Source organism: Seriola dumerili, unplaced genomic scaffold (assembly GCF_002260705.1).
Source record: "Seriola dumerili isolate Sdu_G_001 unplaced genomic scaffold, Sdu_1.0 BDQW01001087.1, whole genome shotgun sequence".
Lineage (NCBI taxonomy): Eukaryota > Metazoa > Chordata > Actinopteri > Carangiformes > Carangidae > Seriola > Seriola dumerili.
The window spans coordinates 145,001-169,530 of NW_019175342.1; the positions used below are offsets into that span (position 1 = coordinate 145,001).

The following is a 24,530-nucleotide window of genomic DNA, read 5'->3' on the forward strand; positions in this document are numbered from 1 at the left end:
CATTTGCACCTTCTGTAATGTTCAAGTGAGGGAATGAATACAGACTCGGGTTCAATCACGCTGCAGATACAGTTACAATCAGACAACAGCCAGCAGAGGAGGGAAAGAAGGGTAATAAGACTGACTCAGACAGTAGCTGTCGCTCCATCCAAGGCACATGTAATTGGGATTGACGGCTTGAAAACTCACATGCTGACCCTGACAACAATAAGAGCAACTGATGGATTTCAGGTTGGAGGGAAAATCGACATTTTTAGTGAGGTAGAGCAGAAAAATATTTCAAAATCTGCAGGAAAGTGGAACAAAGGAAGAGGAAATAAAGTGCTATCTGTTGCCTTTATGGAAAAGACACATAGACTTGGCTAGGAGATGTTTAAAGGGCTCTGTCAGATGGGCTGCAGGTGGTACACATGAACATGTTAGTTACTCTCATACACATATAAAGACACCACAGGGACAAGACACACTGATACATACTCACAGCACACACGCTGGGCAGCTGAGAGGAACAAGAGCTTCAAGAGACTTCACCACCATGATGGAAAAGCTGAACCCCACCAGCCCACCTGTCTCACCCCCCGACCTGCCTCGCCCCTCCTCCTCTTCTTCCTCTGCCTCCTCCCCAACCTGCGCATCCATGGAGCAACACAGCCCCACCCAGAACCAGACTTTAGCATCTTCAGACGTCATCAGCAGCCCGCATCCCACTAAAAAGGCAGGGCACAAGGGACACACGGATGTCCCCACTGCTGACTTGATTCAGTCCTCCATTACCACAACGACAGTGTTAACCAATCACCACGAAGATAAAGCTGCTGCACCTGAGCCCATTGTCATGGAGACCGAGCAAGAGCAGGAAGAGAAGCAAGGAGGACCGACCACCACCACAGCCCCTGCTGCTTCTGCCAACAGGTCCCCAACTCTGTCTTCTCCACCTCCACTCCTCCCGGCACCAACCAAGACGTCCCCGTGTCCTGTCCCACCTCCAACCTCCACATCATCTTTTCCCACATCCTCATCATCCTCTCCTCTTCCTCCACACATTCCAGTCATCAGTCTCGGTCACAGCAAGCCCCCTCTGCCGCTCCCAAACACCCCTTTGACTGCCCTCCATCCCATTCCCAGCCTCCTACACGGGCCTCATGGGGACATTCGCCGTAGCCAGCTGACCTGTTTGCCTGTGGCAAGTCCTGGGGGCCCCAGACTTTCTGGAGGTCCTGTAGGCCCTTCAGCTCCCTCCCCGGGGCCCCTGTTGCCTCAGCAATACCTGCCTGCACACCCCTTCTTCCCCAGGTGAGATTTGGCTTTTTTGCATTCATCCACTTAGACAGTGTTTCCCAGCATATTTGCTCTATCAGCTCTTGAAATTTAGCAGTTCAAACTTAAACCATTTATACCGCTTGTCACACATTGCATATAAGTGGGTGGGCAGAGTGATCTTCCCCTCTCAGATTGTTTTGTCTGAATAGATTTTGGAGGCATAAAGAGGTGGTATCTATTTCACAAGAAAAAAATAATGATTGGTGAACAATCAGAAAACAATCAATATAATTTTGTGTTTAACCCTTTCTTATCCAGTTAATCATCTTGCAACCCAGTACTGATAGTGCTATCCAATATCCTGATGTTATGAGCTGACAGTGTATTAAATAATCTTGTTAATGACCAGTCAGATGACGCTGAATGTTGAATTTGAACCTTTGTCCGAATTGTGTAAAAGTGTTATAACTTCAACTACAGAACATCGTGTAGCACATAAAATCACACTAATAAATCCCACACACTCATTCATCTCTTTTTTTAATGGTAATACAAACAGATGTGTGACACTGAACTATAAAATTTACTGCAATATGGCTTCCTGACAATGATGCTGCTTCGTTGGTCACAATGCCAAGTTTCTGTTTCATACGAAACCTCAACTGCTGGGATTTCATGACTTCCCATTGTGATTAATAGCGACTGCACTACACGGTTAGGTGAAATTGACAGCAGGATGTGTGCTGTTATGAAGGGACCTCACATTTCTCATGCTTAACTTACTAATGAGAACATTTGGTTTTTAGCATGGAGTTGCATTATTTAATGGGGTTTTTTTGTGTGTGCATTTAGTATGAAAAAACCTATCAACATGTACACCCAGTTTTAATTGCAGCTAAATATAGTCGTTGAACTGACAAAAGGCAACAGACCAGCACTCTTAAAGCTCTTTTTGGGCTTGAGGAATTGGCAACTCATAGCTCTCATGAAGAAAGGCATTCATTTGCAGACATTATCAAAGCCCTCCTACTGTTCATCTATTCTCTACTCCAAAAAGGATTATCCACACTGCTTCTCTCTGTAACACAGCATCAGCTATATTTAAAAAAAAAAAGGACTTTTTTCACTGTGGCCACATCTATGGCTTCCCCATCTGTCATGGAGGTCTGGGAATAAGATTCCCGCTCCACTTCTCTCTGGTTTGTTTGTAGCAGGAAGCATTGATCTATCTCATCCCCCCGAAGAAGAATCAGCTAGTAACCAGGCTTAATGAGACTGGGCTAAAACTCTGCATGCACACTCAATCAACGACACCAGCATAATCAGACCTCAGTTAATGGCTTCCACCATTTTCTTCCTTTCTCCTTCCACTCTCTGAGATCTCGCTCTATTTGGTGTTATTTAATACAAGAGATGCTGGAGCGGCCGAGCATGTTTGTAAGCTGTTTTTATATTTAGCTGCATTTTATTTTTTGTTTTTTTATTTTATTGGTTGATTGTATATGCAATTACCACAATGTCACATTTTCAAACACTGTATTTTCATCTCCAGTTCCTACCTGGGTCCCTCAGGAGGAAACTATGGTGTCATCAACACCAACCGGATCAAGAGAAGACCCTCGTCACACTTTGAGATGGAGATCAATGACTGTGAGTTACTCTGCATCAAAATACAGAATCACACACTGATATCAGCCACTGATAACAGCCACAGTAACTGTAGTTTGCATGTTTGAAAGTGTGTTGATGGAATTGCTGCCCACAGCTCAGAGCATGAAGTTTGATATTTAAAGTATTTGAAAGATAAGTTTGGTGATGGTCTGCATTTTTATCACTATCAGAAAGTCCTGTGACAGAAACACCAACAATGGGTTAGTTCATCTCTCAACACTTTTCTACTTCCCCACCATGTCTGTGGCTTTCAGCCCCACGCCTGCTGGTTACTGCTGAATGTATCTCAAAAATATACCCATAAGAACTAAATAATTCCCTAAAACAGCAAATGTTACTCCAATATAAGTAAAAAGATCATGTGATTCAGGTCTATTTTAAGTGTCAGATTAATGCATATTTGGTACTGTACTGAGTATTTATTGCAGCACTTGGTGTAAAGTGTGTGGAATTGACTCAGAATAAACTACAGTGTCCATGTTCATGGTAGTAATGGAAACTGATGAGCCACTGCGGCTCATTGATGTGTTTTCAATAGTTTTTGGATGATGCTGAGATTTCTGTTGCACAGAGAAATCAGCCTGACTTTAGGATCAATTCATTGTTGGTTAAGAAAAATATAGAAAAATATATAGAATTAAAATATATTATGTATATTAATTTATCTCTAAGGTTGTTCTCACATACACAGTGTTTATGTGTGTCCAACAGGCCCCCCTCAGAAACTCGCTCGGCGTGTCTTTACCAATAGCCGTGAGCGCTGGCGACAGCAGAACGTGAACGGGGCTTTCTCTGAGCTCAGGAAACTCATTCCCACACACCCACCTGACAAGAAGCTCAGCAAGAATGAAATCCTTCGCCTGGCTGTGAAGTACATCAACTTCCTGGTCACGCTGCTCAATGACCAGGCCCAGGACAAGAACAGGGACTCAGCTGAGGATGAGGCTGAGGATGAGGGTACTGTCGCAGGGTCGGGCAGTAATAAAGTGAACCCTCTTTTTCAGTCCCACACTGCCGCCATGCCATCTTCAGCTGCCATAGCGACAGCCCACAGAGACAGAGACTCAACTGACTCAGTCATCGCCCTGGCTAATTCCCCAGCAACATCCAGTTGCTATGGTGACACAGACAGTGAGGAAAGCTTTGGGGGTAAGACCTCTTTGGTGACCCAAGGCATTCTGGGGAAGGTCAAGGGTCAGATAAGGATGGTGGCAGCCACAAATGATGAGCGGTGACGCCAAAGAGAAGCAAACCGAGAGGTGTGCAGCCACTGGGAGTTTAAATATCACACTGATAGACAAGACAGGACACACGGTCGTCTCTAAGTGTTTGAGGAGCCAGCGTGGTTCTTAATTCAGTCACACACTGCTGGAAGATCAACTCCCACACAGCGTGAATTAGTAGGAGATGGATTTTTGGTGATATTTTGTCATTTTCACTGTCTCTATGTGTTTTGCAGTGATGTGCAAACATTGAATGTGAGGCTCTGTGTTTTTAAGTAAAATACTGAAATATGCTCTGGGGCAAGCTGAGAGGCATGAAACATCACAGAACTTGTTTGTGTTTTGTCAAAATAAGGTCACAGTGTTCCTTTGTTAAACATTACACCTGAGTGTCAAACAATTAAAATCCATAACATGGATGTATTATGCAAAATAGAATCTTGGAAATCTTAATTGTACTGTCTCAGGCTAATATGGTTAATATGTTTTAATAACAAAAATCCAATAATCCTTCTTCAAGAAAGTCAGGATCTTAAATTCCACTGCTGTAGATCCACAAAAATGTAAAAAAAAAAATCAAATTCTTTGTTCCAATCTAAATGCAGCCTCAGAAGTTTACATGTCAGTAATCGGCATTTCACTTATCTGGGATCAAGTTGCAGTTTTTAATGTTGCTGTTCTTATTGTCAGAGAAACAGGGCCAATGGTCCCACCCTGACATTGTGACACACTTGTACCAGACAGAAATAAAGTGTGTTTTAGTTTGCTGTTCCTTATTTGACATCCTCTTATTGCGCTCCAAAGACTTTGCTCTTTGTCAGCATGATTGCTCAACACATCCAAATGTTTTGCTGCTTTCAGTTTAGGGAACATTCGTGTATGCTCAAAGTGTTCAGTAAGTGGTAGTCTCAGTGTGAGATGATCACATTAATAAAAATGCAAGGCTATTAGATCAGGATTATGATGATGAAGAAATTTACTTCTTTTAATGTTATCTTTAAATGTTAATTTTTTCCAATAATAGTCACCATATGTTCATAACTCAACACAACAAATTTGTCACCACATATTCTGTGGGCCGAATAGTCAAAGCCAAACTCCATGTTGTTTGTTTGTGCTGTCCACCAGCATGACAGATTGACAACAGCACTTTTAGCATGGAAACCATAAACAACACTAGTTGAAAAAAACGTAGCGGGTGATGTGACAACTTGAAGCTGGATAAAACTGTTCGCTGACATTTCTGTCACAATCCCAGCCCTGGAAAAAAGAAAAAAGAAAAACGTCATCCCATAAACTGTTGCCATTTTCCAGGCAGCAGGTTTGGGAAGGAATGTTGCACATGTTTTGTATATGTTTTGTGCATATTGTAGGCGCGTGTGTATGTGTGTGTGTATGTCTGTGTGCAAACAATCAAGTGGATGTGGTACAGAATTAGCAAAAGACTGATGTAACAGCAACAATTGTAAGTGTGTGGTTGTGTGTGAGGAAGGTCAGGGTGGATGTGGGATGGGGTTAGAGATGGGGTTCAGCATGGTGGGGGGCAGCATAAGAAAAAGAAAAGATGGGGGGGGGGGTAAATTGCAGCTGTGCAGTGGTGCTGGTGTGTTTTTGCCTGCATGCTTGGCTCTATCAAGTGGCCAGGAAACGCCTACAGTTAGTGCTGTCTCATTGACGGCCAACAAGTTTCCTGGAGAAGAAGTGGTGGCGTGTTTGTGTGCGTGAGTGTGTGCGTGAGTGTGTTTGGTGTGTGTGGGGGTTTTTGGACATGTAGGGTGGCAAGCGTTGCATGGAAGAAGGGTGTGGGGAAAAACAGAAAGAGAAAACAGCTACCAGGATGCTCTGGGAACCCCTATACACCCGGTTTCGGGACCACACAACAGGAAGGACTGCTTTCACAACACTGCTACGGCTGCTTCTGCCCGCTCTGTTGTGCCAGGCTGGTCTGTCCCCTCCCTGCTTCACTCTGAAACCACTGAGAGGATCACAAATGGTGGCAGGGGTCACCTAGTACTGCAACGTCTGCCAGTTTTTTTGTCGTAGCACAATTGATAAACTTTCACAAAAGGCCTCCTTGTGTCAAGGTGTGAGGTATTTAAGGATAAAGCAATAGATACGTTTTTTCACAGCAGACATTTTGAAAAGTAGGAGTAGGAAAAGTAGGAAAAGCAAAGGTGTTGCTCATAACATGAACAAGGGCTCTGTTACATTCAAATTTCACAGTAAGCCATGACAGTGTGACGGTGAGCCAACATGCACCATACTAGACCCTGAAACTAAAGAAGCTAAATGGAATTCAGCCATCATTCATTTTATTATTTACCCCTGTGCTTTTCCCACCGTGTCTTCTGTGAAAAAAGGCATACTGAACTTTATATGCCACATCTAAAAATTTTTCTACTCATGTCCTCAAAGGTATCATATTTACTGTATCTCTAGCTATACATTCAATGTGAAAATATTACAAACTCCACTTTTTAAGCAAGTCCTAATTTTTTTAACAAATATTCTCTATAGATTTACTCACTGAAATCAATAAACCATCATTTTTGGCCTTAATTCAGGCTCAGCCTGTATAAAGGAAAATGCAATTTGCTCTAAAATATTTTCTTTAGATCTGCAGTATTTCATTTTAAATATTGCTGTGATGCACACTATTGGTCAAAATGAAACCTTATAACATTAAATGAGACTGCTGGGGTGTTAACCTTCTCCCCTTCTTCTGATACAGCAGGCCAGCAGGGTGATGCTGGCCAGGCTGGGACTTAGAGATAATGTCCTTTCCTCCACCCCTTCTCTTCCAATCCTCCGTTGTGCCCCTCTTGCCATCAGAGTTACACCCACACACACATTAGCTCTATTTCACCAATCACATACAGATTAAACTTTCACGTCTCATGAGGAGCACTAATGCTAGAAGGTTCTCAGTCTTAATGCAGCTTTAGCTTTAGCAAACTGTTAAACCTGCAAAAACAAGACAGTTTCAAATGAATACTGAAAATATTTAAATATATAACATTAATAACTATATTTAATATTTAAACAGATCATACTTGCAACAAAGTGTGTGTTGAGACCTTTTGTGCCAAACTGTGAAGACAACAACACACAGACATAAAAGCAAAAATGTTATAACATTTTTTAATCAAGCAGTGAAGAAATATTAGAGGAATGGCTGTACAATGTATTATATAATTTGCTGAAAGAAAGTTTAAATTCACCTTGAAATTTACAGTGATGAGTAAGTGATGTGTAGGAGATTACATTCTTGGTTAAGTATTTAGCAAAAACAATAACTGCATTATTACAGTATTTTACAACAATTGCATTATTATTTTCCTGGATGATTTGACACACCTTGCAAACTCTATATAGGATAAGCACCTAAATACTTTTCATGTGCCCAAACAAATCCATTAAGCCAAGTTAATCCAAGTTCATTTTGCCCAAATATAGAAGCATATTTTCATATATGTTGCTAGGACAGCCCAAATATCAACTTAACTGAGTGTAGGTGATATTCATCTTTATTTTTAAAAAGTCACAAACACCCCCCTTCATTAACTAGTGGAATGAAACTTAAGCAAATACTGGGATGAAACTGAAGCTCAGAATCATCGCAAGATGTTTGTTTATAAAAACAGCTTTACCAAGCTCACATTAGTATTTTGCATATCTGTGACGAGACAAAGAAACAAACACTAACAGAAAAGTGTCTGTGTTTTAAAGATCACCAAGTTGTCAAAATATAAGTAACAACTATTTTCCACAGTTTTTGAATTATACATTCTGATGGTACTAATTCACAATGGATAAATGATTTTACATTTGATGTACACTTTATAAACATGCTCCATTCAGTCTTTCATTCAGTTTTCAGTGCTTTCTCTCCTTGTTTTGCCAGTGAGTCCAAGCTGTCATTCACTGTTCTCTCAACGTTTTTTGCAGCTTCATCTGTCTTTGTGTTTCTGTTGCTGAGTTTTCGTCTACCCACTTCACTTACTGCAGATCCAGCAGCTGCCCCAACAGCTCCGCCGATGACACCCCCCAAAAACACACCAAGCAGCAGACCCAGCAATGCACCCACGATGACAACCTTGGGCACCTGTTTAGCTGTAGTTGCCATCTTCTCCCACACTGAGCTCTCAGCCACCATTTTGGCTGATGCTTTGGCCCCAGAACCCACTTTCTCCCACACCGGACTCTGTGCCACCTTCTTTGCACCAGCACCAATTCCAGCTCCAACTCGCACAGAACTGCTGGCCACCAGTTTAGCTCCAGATTTGGCCCCAGATCCTACTTTTCCCCACATAGGACTCTGCGCCAAATTCTTTGCCCCGGCTCCGATCCCAGCTCCAACACGCATGGATCTGTCTGCCACTAGTTTGGCCCCTGAACCGACTTTTTCCCACATAGGACTTGCTGCTGCTGCTTTTGCTCCAGATCCCACCCATGCAGAACCATCCACCACCACCTTGGGGACTCTATTTCCTACTAGTTTGGACATATGTCCAGCAGTAGCTCCCACCTTACCCAACAGTGAACTATCAACCACTATCTTCTGGACATTTTGTGCTCCACTGCCAACTTTCCCCCACACTGTACTACTCCTCACCTTCTTTGCTCCCTCACCGACCCACACAGAGCTATCTCCCAACACTTTGGGTAACATTTTTGCACTAGACTCCATTTTCTCCATAAGGGAACGAAAGAGTGAAGGGGACAAGTTCGAAAGAGTAATAGGAGGAAGGCTCTCAAGATTCATGGTGCTTACATTCATCTCTGCCTCATCCCTTGTTTTCTCAATCTCATCCTCTCTCACTTCCTCTTCTGCCTCAGCCACATGCTGCATGTGGAGTACCCGCCTCTCAGAGCTGAGCTGTCCAACGTCTCCTAGTTTTTCTTGCTCTAGCTTTTTGCCTCTTTTCTCCTTTGCTATCTCTAGCTGTCTCTGCCTCACTCGGTTCTCTGCCTCCTGGAAAGCAGGACAAGAATAACACTGCCCTCCAGCCTCCTTCACTGTCTGCTCCACCTTCTCCAGAAGCTCCGCCACATTCCCCCTCTTACTCCCACCTCCTCCACTCTCAATCACATGAAACCTGTCCCGGCATTTCTCCACAAGTTTTAACAAATCCCCCCGCTGACTTGCAATGTATGCCTCCATGCTGTTGTTGCCTGCCTTCCCACTCGCCCTCAGCCGATCTGCATGAGTAAAGAGGACCAGAGTGTATCTCTGGACAGCATCTGGGCCAAAAACAGTTTCAAGAGCTCTGAGTGCCTGAAGCTCGATCTTTGCAGGCTGGTCTAAGGGGACACACAGGAGGAAGGCGTGAGGACCAGGACTGGATAAAGCAACACAGGAGGAGATATGAGCTCGCACCTCATCTGGAGTATGCTCTGAATTGAACCAGTCTGGTGTATCCACCACCGCCACCTGCAGGAAGGAGAGGGGACATATGCAGCAATATAAAAGCACAGTCAAATCATGGGAAACCTGCCAGATTCTATTGTTTTATGACACAAAACAAGAAGAGGGTGTCAAAGATTAGATATTTGGAGTTTTGGCACATGGTGGAAATCAGGGAAAGCAAAATGGAAACAGACTTCTTAATAATTTTTAAAACACTAACCCTTCTTCCTTCAACCAGTGCTTTCTTTTTCTCACACGCCTGCGTGATGGCTGTAAGGCTGTCCGGGTGTGACACAAACTCCTCCCGCCCCAGGATACTGTTGCCAGCTGCACTCTTCCCTGCTCCAGATCGCCCGAGCAGCACCAGACGCAGCTCTGGAGAGGATGAGGAGGATGGATGGAAAGTGGAGGTAGAGGCGTCAGCAAAGGTTGATGAGGAGGGGGACGAGGTGGAAAAGGGGAATGAGGAAGGAGAGGCAGCGACGGTTGGTGAGGAGGGCGAGGAGGAGAAGACGGGCGAACCAGGAGATGAAGTTGGAGACGCCTCAGGGGATCGCTTTTCAAAGCTGTTGATTCTGTGATGAACTGAAAACAATCAGGTGAAATCCAGAGTTTAATATGGAAATAAAAATATTTCAATAATTTCTAAACTTCAAACATCATATAAGTGGGATGTTAAGTGACATGAAATAAAAGAAACAGTGAGGTCCTGTGACTTACAAGTAGTTATAATTTTTGGACTTGATTTAACCTCAGACATTTGTGAGAGTAGAGCTCCATCTACAGAGGAAAAACAGTAAATATGAGTCCTACACATTTTATTGGTCAGGTTCTTCTTCTTGTACAAGATATTGTGATGCAAAAATGGATCCAATGGAATTTACCTTCATTAAGTCTGAAACTGGGCATCCTCTTCATCTGGCTGTCACCATGCGTCTCTGAATATGACTGTTGTTCTGGTGCTGGAGCTGAATGAAGTCCATTAGACACTTGACTTACACCCACTCTTCCCTCCATCTCATCCCTCTCTTGTCTACTCCTCCTCTCCAAGGTGACGCTGTACTCCTCTCCTCTCCTTTGTGTTTCTGTGTTTGGGATGTGCATCGATGCGGCCGTCTCTCTTCTTTCTTCCTTTTGAGCTCTGAAACTTTCCATAAGTTCTCGCTTTCTCTCTCTCACTCGTTTCTCCAGCTCTCTCTCCTGGACTGTTTTTATGTGGTATACCCCATTTTGCTGCACCATATTGTCCACCTGTTACGTTTGAATAACAAACAATAACTCACATGGACAATTAAAATGTCACATTTTATAATTCCTGCTTTCCTCCCATGTGTAATTAACTCCTAATCATTAATACTCAAACCGGTCCTGACTACAAATGGGTGTGATTGTGTGAAACAGGGTGTTGCTGGGGAAAGTACAGCATACTCTGACGAAAACAAAACAAAAAACTCAATCTCATATTCTATGCAATAAAACTGAACTGTTAAAATTTTTTCCAAGTCCAAGTATTTTTAATTAGCCTACACACAGAAACTGGTAAAATTGTTAGATGACTATTGATACTCATCATGAAAACAGAAATGTCATTAACAATGCACATTGGGAAATGTGCCAAAATGTGTGTGCAAACTCTACACCGATGCTGTTCTGTCAATCGGTCTTGTTCGGTCTTACCTTCTCCAGCAGCTCACGGACCTGCTCCCTGTCCTGTCGCTGACGATTATTGATGACATGGTACCTCCCCCCACAGCGCTCAATGATCTGCCTCAGGCCTGGGTGTTCTTTCTGCAGGTATTCCTGTGGGAAAAAAAATCGGTTTGTGCAAATTTGGACTTGCAATGATTTGCCTAACTTTTTTTATTCTTCGTAATTTATTTAATCAGGAAGTCACATTGAGATCCAAATCTCATTTACAAGTAAGACCTGAGTAAAAAAAAAAAAAAAAAAAAAAAAAATTTCAGTGATTTAAATATATATTTATATAGATTACAGCAATTTAAATATACATTCTGATATGTATTTATATAAACAAGCAAATATGTATTTATATAAACATCAATCAGAGTGCAAATTTAAATGCATGGCTCTCTCCTGTTTTTAAAACCAGCTGTCCAAACTGGATACAATGAATGATGAGGAATTACTGATAGGATATCTGAAGGAGAAGCTGCAGTCAGTTTGAATTGCATCCCCAACAAACTCAATGGTTCATCAGTTCAAATGGCATCCTGACAAGAGAGGGGCAGGTAATGTATTGTACTTGCAGTGCACTGATCCAGCGGTACGATTTACCAAAAGGTCAATTTCTGCTCTAAATTTATCAGATATTTCACGGCACCAAAATGTATACATAAGTTTACAAATACTAGAATAAACTAGTATATATACAGTGTAATAAACATGAAAGGGGCCAGGTGTACACCCTCATACCTCCACTGTTCTTCCCATCAAGTAATCACCACATGTCAGCAGGACCAAGGTGTGGTCCATCACTTCCTCCCCAAACACCTTCTCCAGCTCTGCAGGCACACAACCCTCCATCTGGGAAGACCAGGGAAAGAGGGAGAGTCATTATTAGGAAATAAATTCATAAATCCCCAGCCAACTCTTTGACAACGTGATAGAAATTATTCATATTGAATACTGGCTACAATTTGTTCATTGCAGTCTGATTGATCAAACGTTTTAATTTTCAAAAGGAAACAAACATGAATGAATGCATATTAGGAAAAATAAGAATGAGACTTGTTGTTGGACTTAATTCCAAAGAGTTGTCATTAATGATTACACGGGATGATGAAAAACATAACTATTATAAAAACTTAAAGACAACTGAAGCAGCAAACAAAGACTAAAACCAACCTCGGTGAACTGGCTAACTGGCACCAGCAGCAAAATACCATGAGCACCTGGTGCTACCAGCGTTGTTGCTCTCTTTGTCTCCTTCCTGACACTGTCCTCCATCTTGCCGCCGCTCCAGTACCATCTCGGCGCCTCCACCAGGGTCACGCTCCTGCCCTCAGAGAGGCCCTGTCGCAACTGGCAGCTCCTGGAGGCAGAGGGTGAGATGGGGGACAGCTGGCCCAGGATAGTGTCTGCTGATGACGTTTTGCCACATCCAAGGTTCCCTAAAAGAACAAGCCTCAGCTCTGGGGGCGTGGACCCGTAGTAGCTCCCTCTCAAGTGTTCACTCATAGCTGAAAATGGAGAAAGGAGGAGGAACAGGTCAAATGTGCTAATTCTGTACTAAAGATTACTCACCCTATTTGGTAGGAAGCTGCTCAAACTAATCGAAAGAAAGGGCGTGTTGTCAGAATGCGAGTTCATACATGTGGCTTTAGTCAAAAGTTTGTCTATAAAGACTTGGAGAAGCTGAAATCACACACAAATAAAACTGGGAAACTTGAGAACTGGACAGGTTGAGCAGGAGGTTATCTAATCTGGTATTTGATATGAGAGACTTTCATGTCCATTTCATCCGTGATTATAAAACACCTTTCTTTTCTGTCCTGACTGTGTACTTGTGTCCCACAGTTAAAAAGATCAGACAACTTGTTTAGTTTCTTTACTTAATTTTCTACTTTTTTACTTAATCATTTCACCTCTTGTGCTTGGGTTAACAAGAACTAAGATGATTGATAATGGCTGTTCTCTCGCTCAGCTTTCATTTCACTGGAGCCTGTCTTACGTTTCTCACTGTATCCCTGTTTTATCAGTCTGGATGGTATGCCACACCTTGCCAGTCCTGTCCAACTACATTGTACCTGGACTTTTATTTTTGGAATGATACGCGAACATACATACAAAAAACGCATCCACCTACAAAATGCGCACAAAAAATAAAGCCCCAACATATGGCATTGCAAGTTCATTGCGATACTACAAAACAGTGCAGTATTTCATTTAGCACTTAAGTGAAACTCAAACTTGGCATAAAACCAATATCGAAAATTAAGAGTGAGTGTCATAATACTTTTCATAACAACCATTTGCTCAGACCTATGCGCAGCTAGTGTAAATACACAAATACATACATGGGTAAATTCTTGGGACCTAATAATAATATGGCAAAGAAACCTTGTAGATTGCTTATAATTGATAATTTACTGCTACAGTTAACTACCTACTTACTAGTAGCCAGATGTATCATCCAAACCATAACAAAAATACTTACTCAGCTGTGTGTTGATGCCGTGTTCATGTATTGCCTTCTCTCCGAGTGCTCTGTTTGTTCAGTTGACACTGAACTATGTCTCTATGTCTCTCTCCAGACAACTTCCTAGTCGACTACTAAAAGCTGCCTATACAGGTGAGGTTTGCAGTGTCGGGGAACCACCTGTCTCACCACTCCCAACTTTGAACATATGCACACATGAACACACTCTTAGGTATATTTTTTTTCCTGCACAACAGGTTTCTTTGTTGGCATGCTGGTAAGCATTCCAAGATGGGGTGGAGGAGGAGTATCCTGGGGCACATGTGAATCATTCTACCATAGTTTTATCTGCCACACCCATGAAGTTGTCAAAACTCATGGATGTCTGTCAAATTAGCTGTGCTTCTGAGTTTTCAGTCGTCAAGGTTAGTAACTGGTAAAATATGCCCATAAATATTGTGATGTGCTGCAGCTGTTATCCTGAGGCACGACTGAGGGCAGGTCCCAGACAGACATGACAAGTTTACAGTGTCATTAGGGCCTTCCTCTGCTTTTGTTGTGTGTCAGATATGAATTCACAAAATAGTTTCTTTGCAGTTCCTAAATAGTGTATAAAACCTCTTAAGCATCAAGCTTCAATTCTCCAGAATCTGGGACTTAAATTCTATAAAATGTTCTAAAATCACAGCCATTGAATTAATTAATTAATTTGAGCAATTACAGGCAGATAACAAACCTCATTATAAAATTTGCCTTACCGTTACACTTCACAAGTAATGATTTACAGTACGAAGCAGAGGTGAATTAGTAATCAATCAATCATCAAACCACATGGAACTGACCAGTGTCTTTCAGCATATATTAAGGCTGATACCAGTTAAGTGGTTAAGGTGCAGTGTTATAGATTTGGACAAATAAGCACCTACACCTTGAGCTCATGGTGAGAAAATAAATTCACTGGTACAAGGATTACAATAAACCATTAACTGTTTGAAAACATTGAATCATACATGGTTGTCCTTGGTTTATTGGAAGAGCTTGTCAATGTGACGATCACACATGTGGCTAGTGGCTTCTGCATCTCGACTGTCTGCTGTTAATACGCAGTCAAATGTGTCATCAGCCAGGATGCATGTATCATAGGTGCTGTGGAAATGATATTCACATTATATTTAAGTAGAAAGCTAAGAGAATGTTTATTAGTGAAGCACTGGTACCAATTCTAATGAAGAACAGTTGCATACTTTAGTGTTTAAATATTTATTTTAATCAACCAACCAATAAACTGATATATTCAAGTAAACTTACATACTTGCAATTAGCACAAAAATAAAAGTGCAAACAAATATTCAAATATTCAAAAAATATATTATTGAAATATTATTTTCAAACAAAAATATATTTGACTATTATCTATATGTAAACTAACCTAAAGTGTCTTTTGGCATATCAGAACACGCTGTGTATGGCCAGTGGGTTCTTCATCATCATCACTCACAGCCCAGGCATCACATAAGAAATGTTTTCCAGAGTGGAGGCCTTAAAAAACAACAAAAAAAACAAAACAACTTTCCTACTTAAGTCATAAAACCCTGGCAGAAAAATCTTGTCACTTGTGCATATGTACAACTTGTGGACAAAATGCTGTGTCTGTGTGCAAGTGCCAGTGTCTCTCACCAGTGTGTGTTCTGTGCAGCTCCTGAGCTCTGGTATCTGTGCAGTGAGGCAGATCAGAGGAGCCAGGGCACACAGCAGAGAGTCCAAGAGCAGAGACAAGCTGCTGGACATGGACACCATTTTCTGCAGAGACAAACAGAGACGCCAAAGATTCTTTAATGCAGTCAATATGGTGCATGTTCTCCAGAGGCTCAATGAAACACACCCTTCCTGATCCTGTACTCAGCTAGGCTTTGGACAGAAGGACGTAGCAAAAACACATGACAAATCACAACAACTACAACAACAAATCACACAAACACATCAAAATGTCTTTCCAAAATACTTTTTCTACAAATCAGTGTTGTTCTATTTTTAAATCTAAGCGAAAACAACTCTGAATATATTCACATCCTACAGTTACATGAATATTGTAATATAAACAACATATTTCTGTAGTTTCCTCATCTTTCTTCCATAAGTATCAATATGTAAAAACAGTTCAACACATTCTTTGATTTTTATATTTATATATTTTTTGACTACACATAATAAATTCTCTCAAACTATTTTAAAAAGCCTGAGTAAAGAGCAGTTTACTACACTTGGTGCAGGAACAATGTCTGATCAACCCAAAATAAACATTTTCAGAAGCTGTTCACTGTTTGTGATTTCATTTGGCGTTTATTTGTACTGTATGTAAACTAAGTGCAAAAGAAAACAAGATCAAGTGAAAGAAGAGGTCGGTAAAGATGAAAACCATGTAGTACTGTGGGTTCATGAAGCAACACTTGGGGTTACATCATGATTTGAAAGATTCAAAGTATGTCCATCCCATTATTAAGGCAAAGCAATACAAAATTTTGTTTTATGTTTTGTACTCACATCTGTCTCCTGAAGATGGTGTCCAATCAGGGACAAGGATTCCCCCAGGAGGTGTAGGTGAGCTGCAGCACTGACAGGACCCCTATCAGAGCAGCTGGGACTATCGGATGTGGATCTGAGAGTGTCCAAGGCTGAACCAGTGGGACTGCACATGGAATCAAAGGGACTACAGGTGTCAGTCACGGGGCTTGATACTGCTGGATTAACTTTAGCAGATTTTAACGGACAAGGCCTGTGGGTTACTGGAGTGACAGGAGGGCTGACAGGTCTGGTAATGGTACAGTCTGCTATGTTGTGCTGGTCATCTAGATATACTGAGTACTCCAGCATGGAGCTTGGACTTGCCTGGGAGAAACACAAAGGTAGAAAAAATGATGAGTAGTGGTGAAAGTAGAGAACACACTTGGAGGAAGTTTCAATGCGACTCAATGCTGCTCTCTGATGTGCAACATGAATGCAACAGGTTGTCGTGAATATCCTGGGAGACAGTTTACACATTAGTCCTGAGACTAGAAGGGAAAACGTGAAATCACAGGCAGCTCTATGTATCCTTATCGATGAAGAGTTCTAACAGGTGAGGGTTTGTATTTTTGGGTAAAGTTTTAACAAACAAAGTTTTGTCAAGGCCTCTTTGATTATCACATTTTTATTGATTTTCTTACAATTTAAAAATATATTTACTCCCATGTTCTTACGTCTTGTCCGTTCTCTCACCTCTTCCCCTCCTCCACCTCTCTCTCCCCATCTGTCGTGTGACATACAGACTGGATAGGCAGACAGGAAGCCCGAGGACTCTGCTGCATTAAGTTCAGGCTCAGTTCCACTATTACCTGCACTTAAGGAGATCATTGTGAGACAATAGAAAGTTGTCCTTTATCAATAGCTTCATTTGTTTTTGGTATAATTCACAAGATAAGACAAAACCTGACATGAAGATCTAGTTATTTTATCTGCAGGTTATTTATAACATTACATTCATTGTGATAAAACATTTTGTCTGCAATGTGTCATGTATTTTATTATTATATAACTGTTTGACATTGTTTTCCCATTATAAATGTCCTCATCTGATGAAATGTCCCCTTTCTGCACCATTAGACACTGTAGTCACATGATTACTCTTAGCTGTTTTTAATAAAACACACACACACACACACACACACACACACACTAAAAGTTTACTCCTTACCAAGCTGTTGTCCCATCTTGCTGAGTGAGCATTTTGGTTCCTGAAAAAGTTAATTAATGACTGATGACATTTGAGGTAATTCACAATACAAAACTAATGTTTTGCCCACATCAGCAATGGTACCATACTAAAATCATTGTAATAGTGTTTTAAAATACATTTATGCCATAACAAAATCTCAGAGAGCAAGAATCAGTGCAAAGAATTATTCACACCACTGCAATGAACTTTGACTTTTACAGTTTTATAGATAGCTGATGAAACAGCGTGTACCAATCTGCAGAGTATGAGCTCACACACAGCCATAAACTTGCAAAAGGCTGCCACAAAGCAGCACAGTTCAGATTTGAAATGTCTGCAGAAAAGGAGTGAAACAACTCTGCTACTGCAACAGAACATGTTACAATATCAATGCCACTGCATCAATAAGGTAGACTGTGTGTGTATTAAGATTTGATTCATTCACCCCTCCTCTCAGCTCAGTGGCGACATTCAGTTACAGCTGAAAGATAATTTCACCTTGGTGCCACATTCCTCAGAATCCAACGCTGGTTCCTCCAGGCCCCCCACATCCATCCAAAAGTATCTGTCAGACCTTTTCTTCTCTCTCAAGTTGCATCCACTCACTAGGCCTGTTTCACCATCCGTCTATACAGCCAGCAGAGAGAGGGAGAGGGATTCAGAAACCAGCAATATTGAGAATAATATAGAAGGAAAGAATGAGCTCCAGATGAGACTAAGTGGAGCTGCAGTGATACGCTGATTAGCTGAAATAGTTGCACACCTAAATAAAAATAATTCATTTAAAGTGTAAGTCCAATATTTTATATTATTTTGATGCTATGTGTAATCATATTTAAATATATGTTGTTGACATTTAGGCCAAAAATGAGAGCTAACAAAATGTATTCTGCTAAAAGGTGTATGAGTTTAACTTGGCCTGCTGGCCGAAAGTATGGTACTGTGCCAGTGACTAAATCATTACCTGTCAATTTCACCTGACTTTACAATCTGATTGTGGTTTGTCATTGCAAGCAAAAATGACAGGAAACAGATAAAGGTGCAGTGTTGCCAGATTAGATGGGTGTGTGCAGCAGCCTCTCTTTAATTGGGCAAATAGCTATCATTAGGGCAACTTCCACCTAGGAAAGGTTTGGTTATATTCCTGAGGTTTTCAAACTGAGAGAGAGAGACTTGCAGGAGGTTGCAGAGGGAGAGACATGAGGCAAAGATACTGTGTGAGGTGAAAGTGAAAGATAGCTTGGCTTAATTATCAACAGGATCAACAGCATCAGCGACACACAGCAAATGGAGTCAATAAGTCCCACTAACCCTCAGTGCCTGATGGCCACAGTTTGAGTCAATGCGCTGTCAAATCCAAACACAGAGACACGATGTATATAAGTTCAGATTCAGTGTGACTTGCACCTTCCAGTGGTGTCATGATTTCTGTCCATAAATGCACGTAGAAATCATAGAAAATGAGATGCTTCATAACTTGCCTGAGAATCATCAGGTTTTAAAGTTTTCTTCAGTGTCTAAATAATCCAGTGATTATTAACCTGTACACCCAGAGACTCACTGAAAACAATAGCTAACTGATAATAGCGTACTGATATTCCAAAAAGTAAACAAATATACGACGACTGGACGGGTTATAGACGCAGACTGAGCTTTTTCTCAGTCAAATGTCTGGCAACACTGGCTATAAGTGCTTGGTAACTTTTAAAATTACTGCTTTAACTTATACTGGAGTGAACTCGGGACTTGGAACATCTTTTATCTAAAACAAATGAAAACAAAGGATGTGAGTTGAGAGCAAGCTGTTCGTGCCGCCATATTTCAGGTTCAAAGTTTTGTCATCGACGTTTTCAGGTTTCAGCTGTTACGGCCACAGTCATCAACAGTGCGACAGAAACTTCCGTAAAATTCAAGAAACATTTCGTGCAGGGTTTATCAGTCGACTGAACAACGAAAGAAATTGTAGACAACAACTTGTGATAAAAACCTCAAACCGGGCCATCTTTTTTCGCCGCTAGCCTCGGGTAAACTCACGGTAGATTCAACTTCATGTCGGTCACGTAGCTGAACAGTGTATGAGAAACTGCTGATTCACGGTTAGTACTTGGCTTTCCCCCCCGCGCCCTGCTTCCTGCTGAGTCATGTTAGACTGGAGCCAGCGGTACCTAATAGGATGCGTAGCTGCAGCTGGCTGAGCAGATTCATGTTTGTGAGCTCTGCAGCTCTAGGTGGCACAATTTTCAAATAACATAACTCCTGAATTTGTGTTTTTGATCTTTATATATTATATATTTATATATTTATATATTATGCAATTTTTCGCAGGCCTTCACTCTATGACCAAAGTATGCATGTCCTTATACTTTTGTACCTTATTTCTAGTTTTCAGTGATATTCTAGTCAAATCAGTTTTTATTTATCCAAGAAATTACAAATCACAAATTTGACTATTATGGTTTTTACAATGATTGCAGGATATAACACCCCCAATCATTAGACCTTTGACATTATTGTCTTTCTTGTTTGAACATGACATGCACCTGTTCTCAAAGGGAGATCCTTAATGAAATGGTTTTCATAAGAAATTTGACTTGCCTGCTCATAGCTCTGACCTCAACCCCATCAACCACCTTTGGGATAAATTTCAGGAACCTCTTATCAACCCAACATCATTTCACTGATGCTCCTATGGCTGAATGGGAGCAAATCTCTGCAACCAGATTCCAAAATCTTGTTGAGAGTCATTATATTAATGCTCATGGTTTTGGGATGAGATGATTGCACAGGGGTGTAATGTTCAGGTGCCCACGTACTTTCACTCATGTAATATAAGTTCTCTTACAGCAGTACTAAATTGCAGGTAGTCATTACGATGCTGTTCAGCATGTCACAGTCACATAAGACTGTCAGATTAAACGTCCAGACAGTGAAGTACACTACGTGATTTCAGGGTCATTTCCAGGCCTTTATTTTGTCTCACCTTCACTATTGTAACTCCTCCTCCATATTCACATTAGCAAAACATCCCTTGTTGCTTACAAGTGGCCTGAAATATTGCCACTAAGATTTTGAACTGGCTTCAAATCAAATTCAGAATTCAATTCAAAGTCGGCTTTAGAACTAAAGGAAACTGTCCTTTTTTTGTTGCTCCTTAAATTTAAAAATCCCTCCCTTTGGACTGAAGATCTGTGGACAGCTTTAAAAAGCAGCTCAAGATTCACCTGTTCAGATTTGTGTAATTTCCTAAAATGTATTTTCTAAAATGTATCTATTTTTATTTATATATAGCCTATTTTATGGTGTTTTTATTCTTAGTTAATCTATATTTCATGCCTGTTGCCTCATTTTATTTTTATTGTGAAGCACTTAGTGGTATTCTTCTTGAAAGTTGCAACATAAATACTCTTCTCTTACTTCAAAAAGATTATAGATGCTTTTTTTTTTTTTTTTTTAAATCTGAGCTGTCTGTGTAATTGTTCTGTCACTGAGTAATTTGTATCATCTCTGGATAGATAAAACAAGTATGGGCAAAATTATAGGAAAGCAACATATTTGATCACATCCTTTATCCTCCACGGCTTGACATTACACTGCCCATACCAATTCCTGCATACTTTCTATGTGTTGCCTCAAGCTCTACTGAAACTTTCTTTTATCATATGAATGTTGACAGCCTTATCAGTAAAATAGTAATGTGCTTAAGCTTGTTTCTTAGGAACTGAAAATGTTTTTCTTGATACAATCATTTGATTATTCTCTATGGTTAGTCACTGTTTCAACACCTCCTCCTTCTCCAGCTTCAGAAACTCACACTGTCATGTTTAGAGCCGGCTCCTCCTCTCCTCTGGTTCAACTTTGGAATTCCACTACTGCACTGTCATGTTTAGCCCTCCTCCCTATAGTTTTTCCGGGGTATGACTAAAACTTCTTTACTCATGCTAAGTCCCCTTTAGTCCCTCCCTCAGCACTTTTCCAAGCTCTGCTGAGAGTTGCTGCATCATGTTAACTCTCAGTCCCTCCTACCATTTTTGCTGAAGTTGCCAGATCATGTTTAGCTGAGGTTTGTGACAGTTCCTGTTTTCATTCTGCTGCTGGAGGGAGGAGACAAAGGAGGACCGTATAAAAGAGGGAGAAGACTGTACCATAGACACACAAAGCAGAGCACAAACTGTACTGGACATCCAGGGAGGAAACAGTGAATTACTGTGGACACAGACCAAACTACCAAACCTAACGGACTTCATCCTAACTGGTGAGTAAAACACAATATTTACATTGCTGTTTTTTGTCATACTTTGAATGTCATAACCTCATGTTGATGTTTCTTACCTCTTGAATCACTGTATTGTGTTGATAATTATGCTAGAAGATGGTGTTTGGTGTATAAATCTATATTTCTGTCATTTTAATTTTTTTCAGACACAATGGAGACAGAGAAGAAGACTCAGACAACAGCAGAACAGATGACAGACAGGTAGGAATGACCTGCTGTGATTTACTGTCTCCAAATCCTCTTTCCATTAACTCAATCATATTTCACCAGGAGATAAATACTCATCTGTGACATGGTCCTAGAATCCATAGTGTTAAACAACATGTCTTGCACTAGATTTTGTTGATCATGTTTGCATTACTGCTGCAGCATCCAAATGTAGGTCTCTAGTGTGTGTGCAGACTTTCTGTTTGTGCATGTGGAGTTTTATCAGCTGCACATTGCCTACATTAGATAAACATCTAGGTGCACTGATTCATACAGTGTAATTACATAATGTAACTGTACTTTGTACCCTTCACTGCACTATAATAACCGTAGTGAATCATTACTGTGGTCAGAAAGTACCTATTTTCAATACATTAAAAGTTGAGCTTTCTGTACTGATTGCAATTCATTTCCTCTTGCAGGGATCTGTCTGAACAAATCAAAAAGGTGACTAAAGAGAGTCACGTCAGGGCAGAAAACACAGAACTGATGATGAGCTTCCAGAAGGGACAAGTCACCCTCACACAGTATAAGGTAACACATTGCAATAAAAACTCAAATGTTTAGATTATTTTTACTTTTTACCTTTACCTCTGGGAGTCAGTCTAGGGGATACTGGGGTCCAGTGGCTATTGGTGTGACACCACCTCTCCTCTTTCTCCTCTTCAGCTCCTCCTGTGCTCGCTGCACGAGATCTACCAGGCCTTGGAGGAACAGATGGACAGGAACTCAGACCACCCCAGTGTCGCACCCATTTACTTCCCCACTGAACTGGCGAGGCTGGAGTTCATCGAGAAGGACCTGGAATTCTTCTACGGCCAGGACTGGAGAGAGAAGATTGTTGTTCCTGCAGCCACTAAAAGATACTCCCACAGACTCAGACAGGTATATTACAGATACTTGTTTCATTCATATTTAAACACACCTCTGTTTGTCTGCTAGGTGATGCGGAAATAACACAATTTCATGCCGGATTTTTTTTTTAGATTGGTAAGGAAAACCCTGAATTTCTGGTTGCCCACGCTTACACCCGGTACCTGGGTGACCTGTCAGGAGGGCAGGTCCTGGGTCGAATCGCCCAGAAGTCCATGGGGCTTAAGAGCAACGAGGGTCTGTCGTTCTTCGCCTTCCCTGGAGTCTCCAGCCCCAACCTGTTCAAACAGCTCTACCGCAGCCGGATGAACAGCGTGGAGCTGACGGAGGAGGAGAGGAACGGCGTGCTGGAGGAGGCCGTCAGAGCCTTCGAGTTTAACATTCAGGTGAGGAGGAGTGACGGTTAAACAGAGCGAGAAACCTGAAAACAGAAACTTCACTTTAAGGACATCTTTACCTTATGAGTTAACCTCTTTCCTTCCAATTGTTTATGAAGTTACAAGTAGCTGATGGACATTCTTGCCTTTGTTTTTCAGGTCTTTGATGACTTACAGAAGCTGGTGAGTGTCACTGAAAACCAGCTGCAGAATACTTCAACATATTCCAAACAAGTAAAGACACTCCATATCCCTGGAACCATTATCAACACTTCTCCACTGCTCAGGATGGTCCTGGGACTCTTTGTGGCTCTGGCTACTGTCAGTATGGGAATCTATGCCTTTTAGAGACGAAACACAACAGTAAATACTATATATTGGACTGATGCTGTGAAGACTTTAAGATCTATGCTTTTGTACTGTAAGACAATTAAAAAGCCTTATCTGATCATAGGAAGATTTTAACAAAATACTGACTGATATTCTTATAATCAAACTGAGAACCACATTCATATGTACATTCAGTGTAATGGCTTTTTAATTCTACAATTTTCTCTGTAAAACTGAAACGAAAAACATACATTAAAATGTGAAATATGTGTGCTTTTAATACTGTAAATATGTTATTTTTTTAATAAAATATTTTGTTGAAAGAAAATACTCTTTCTCTTGTGGTTTTGTGAGGTGTTTGTCTGTGCTTAAGTTGGCACTGTTCATGCAAGCTATTTTCATGTAATGGGTATGACACTGCTGATGTTCACAGTCCAGCTGGTTGACATTTCCACTAATGTTTTGGCATCTGACCATGTGCCTGCTGTTCATCTGGCCTTTGGACTTGGATTGCATAATCAATGAACACAATTGCTGGTAAACTACTACACGCAGTTATTTTTGCCCTGTTTTTATCAGGCAAGCACCTTCAGAAATGAGCACTGGTACTAATGATTATATTCATTATTGGTTAATTTCTTAATTACCCCTTCTATCAATCTTTTGTTTTTTTGTTTGATAAAAAAAAGACAATCAATAATCAAAATCCAATATATGTTTATGTTCTGTCAGTCCACTCGCTGAGAAATTGTTTCACCTGAAACAGAAAAAAAGAAATATGTGATGGTGCCAGGGAGCAACTTTTGTCAATATTTGTAAAGACTTGCACTTTATTCCCCATGGACTCAACTACTACACTATCCAGGACTGAACTATAAACTAAATAGCCTCTGTCAATTTTTCATGTTTCCCACCGTACAGGGAGTTGGTACGAACAAGTTGTTAGGAACGATAAATCACCATCATCATTTCATTGAACAAATTTGGAAACTAGAG

The 24,530-nt window shown here is 40.9% G+C and overlaps 4 protein-coding genes and 1 long non-coding RNA gene across 12 annotated transcripts in view; 3 read left to right on the plus strand and 2 right to left on the minus strand.

Annotated features, from left to right (window-relative positions):
• LOC111237690 (T-cell acute lymphocytic leukemia protein 1-like) overlaps positions 1–4,758 on the plus strand; it is a 7,032-nt gene extending 2,274 nt beyond the window's left edge. For both annotated transcript variants that reach the window (XM_022766885.1, XM_022766886.1), the window contains 3 exons: positions 1–1,293; positions 2,813–2,910; positions 3,643–4,758. The exon at positions 1–1,293 is cut by the window's left edge and continues 302 nt beyond it. In XM_022766885.1, the coding sequence (XP_022622606.1) occupies positions 536–1,293; positions 2,813–2,910; positions 3,643–4,166 (1,380 nt within the window). In that variant the 5' untranslated portion in view covers positions 1–535 and the 3' untranslated portion in view covers positions 4,167–4,758. The remainder of the gene's footprint in view (positions 1,294–2,812; positions 2,911–3,642) is intronic.
• Positions 4,759–6,823: 2,065 nt separating this feature from the next.
• LOC111237664 lies at positions 6,824–13,826 on the minus strand. 2 transcript variants are annotated; one of them, XM_022766844.1, is made up of 8 exons: positions 13,742–13,826; positions 12,430–12,764; positions 11,998–12,108; positions 11,242–11,364; positions 10,449–10,815; positions 10,285–10,344; positions 9,785–10,149; positions 6,824–9,588 (listed from the first exon to the last, which is right to left on the minus strand). In XM_022766844.1, the coding sequence occupies exons 2-8, from the start codon at positions 12,760–12,762 to the stop codon at positions 8,020–8,022; spliced, it is 2,928 nt and encodes a 975-aa protein (XP_022622565.1). In that variant the 5' UTR covers positions 12,763–12,764; positions 13,742–13,826; the 3' UTR covers positions 6,824–8,019. The 2 variants fall into 2 exon arrangements, with proteins under 2 accessions (XP_022622565.1, XP_022622566.1); XM_022766845.1 differs by lacking the exon at positions 13,742–13,826 and having other exon boundaries at positions 12,430–12,898.
• Positions 11,683–17,108, plus strand: LOC111237668. The gene is made up of 3 exons (XR_002665783.1): positions 11,683–11,813; positions 13,839–13,876; positions 17,028–17,108. It is a non-coding gene; the product is annotated as an uncharacterized LOC111237668 (long non-coding RNA).
• On the minus strand, positions 14,733–22,599 carry LOC111237665 (HMG domain-containing protein 4-like). 6 transcript variants are annotated; one of them, XM_022766851.1, is made up of 8 exons: positions 19,462–19,541; positions 18,786–18,821; positions 17,973–18,101; positions 17,454–17,493; positions 16,979–17,099; positions 16,265–16,409; positions 15,401–15,523; positions 14,733–15,262 (listed from the first exon to the last, which is right to left on the minus strand). In XM_022766851.1, exons 1-8 carry the CDS (start codon positions 19,474–19,476, stop codon positions 15,218–15,220), a joined length of 654 nt encoding a protein of 217 aa, XP_022622572.1. In that variant the 5' UTR covers positions 19,477–19,541; the 3' UTR covers positions 14,733–15,217. The 6 variants fall into 6 exon arrangements, with proteins under 6 accessions (XP_022622572.1, XP_022622567.1, XP_022622568.1 ...); XM_022766846.1 differs by having other exon boundaries at positions 14,738–15,262; positions 16,265–16,609; positions 16,979–17,094; XM_022766847.1 differs by having other exon boundaries at positions 14,738–15,262; positions 16,265–16,609; positions 16,979–17,094; positions 18,786–18,794; positions 19,462–19,520.
• On the plus strand, positions 21,615–23,832 carry LOC111237667 (heme oxygenase-like). The gene is made up of 6 exons (XM_022766852.1): positions 21,615–21,726; positions 21,894–21,948; positions 22,377–22,488; positions 22,624–22,839; positions 22,941–23,213; positions 23,364–23,832. The coding sequence occupies exons 2-6, from the start codon at positions 21,899–21,901 to the stop codon at positions 23,550–23,552; spliced, it is 840 nt and encodes a 279-aa protein (XP_022622573.1). The 5' UTR covers positions 21,615–21,726; positions 21,894–21,898; the 3' UTR covers positions 23,553–23,832.
• The last annotated feature ends 698 nt before the right edge of the window (positions 23,833–24,530 follow it).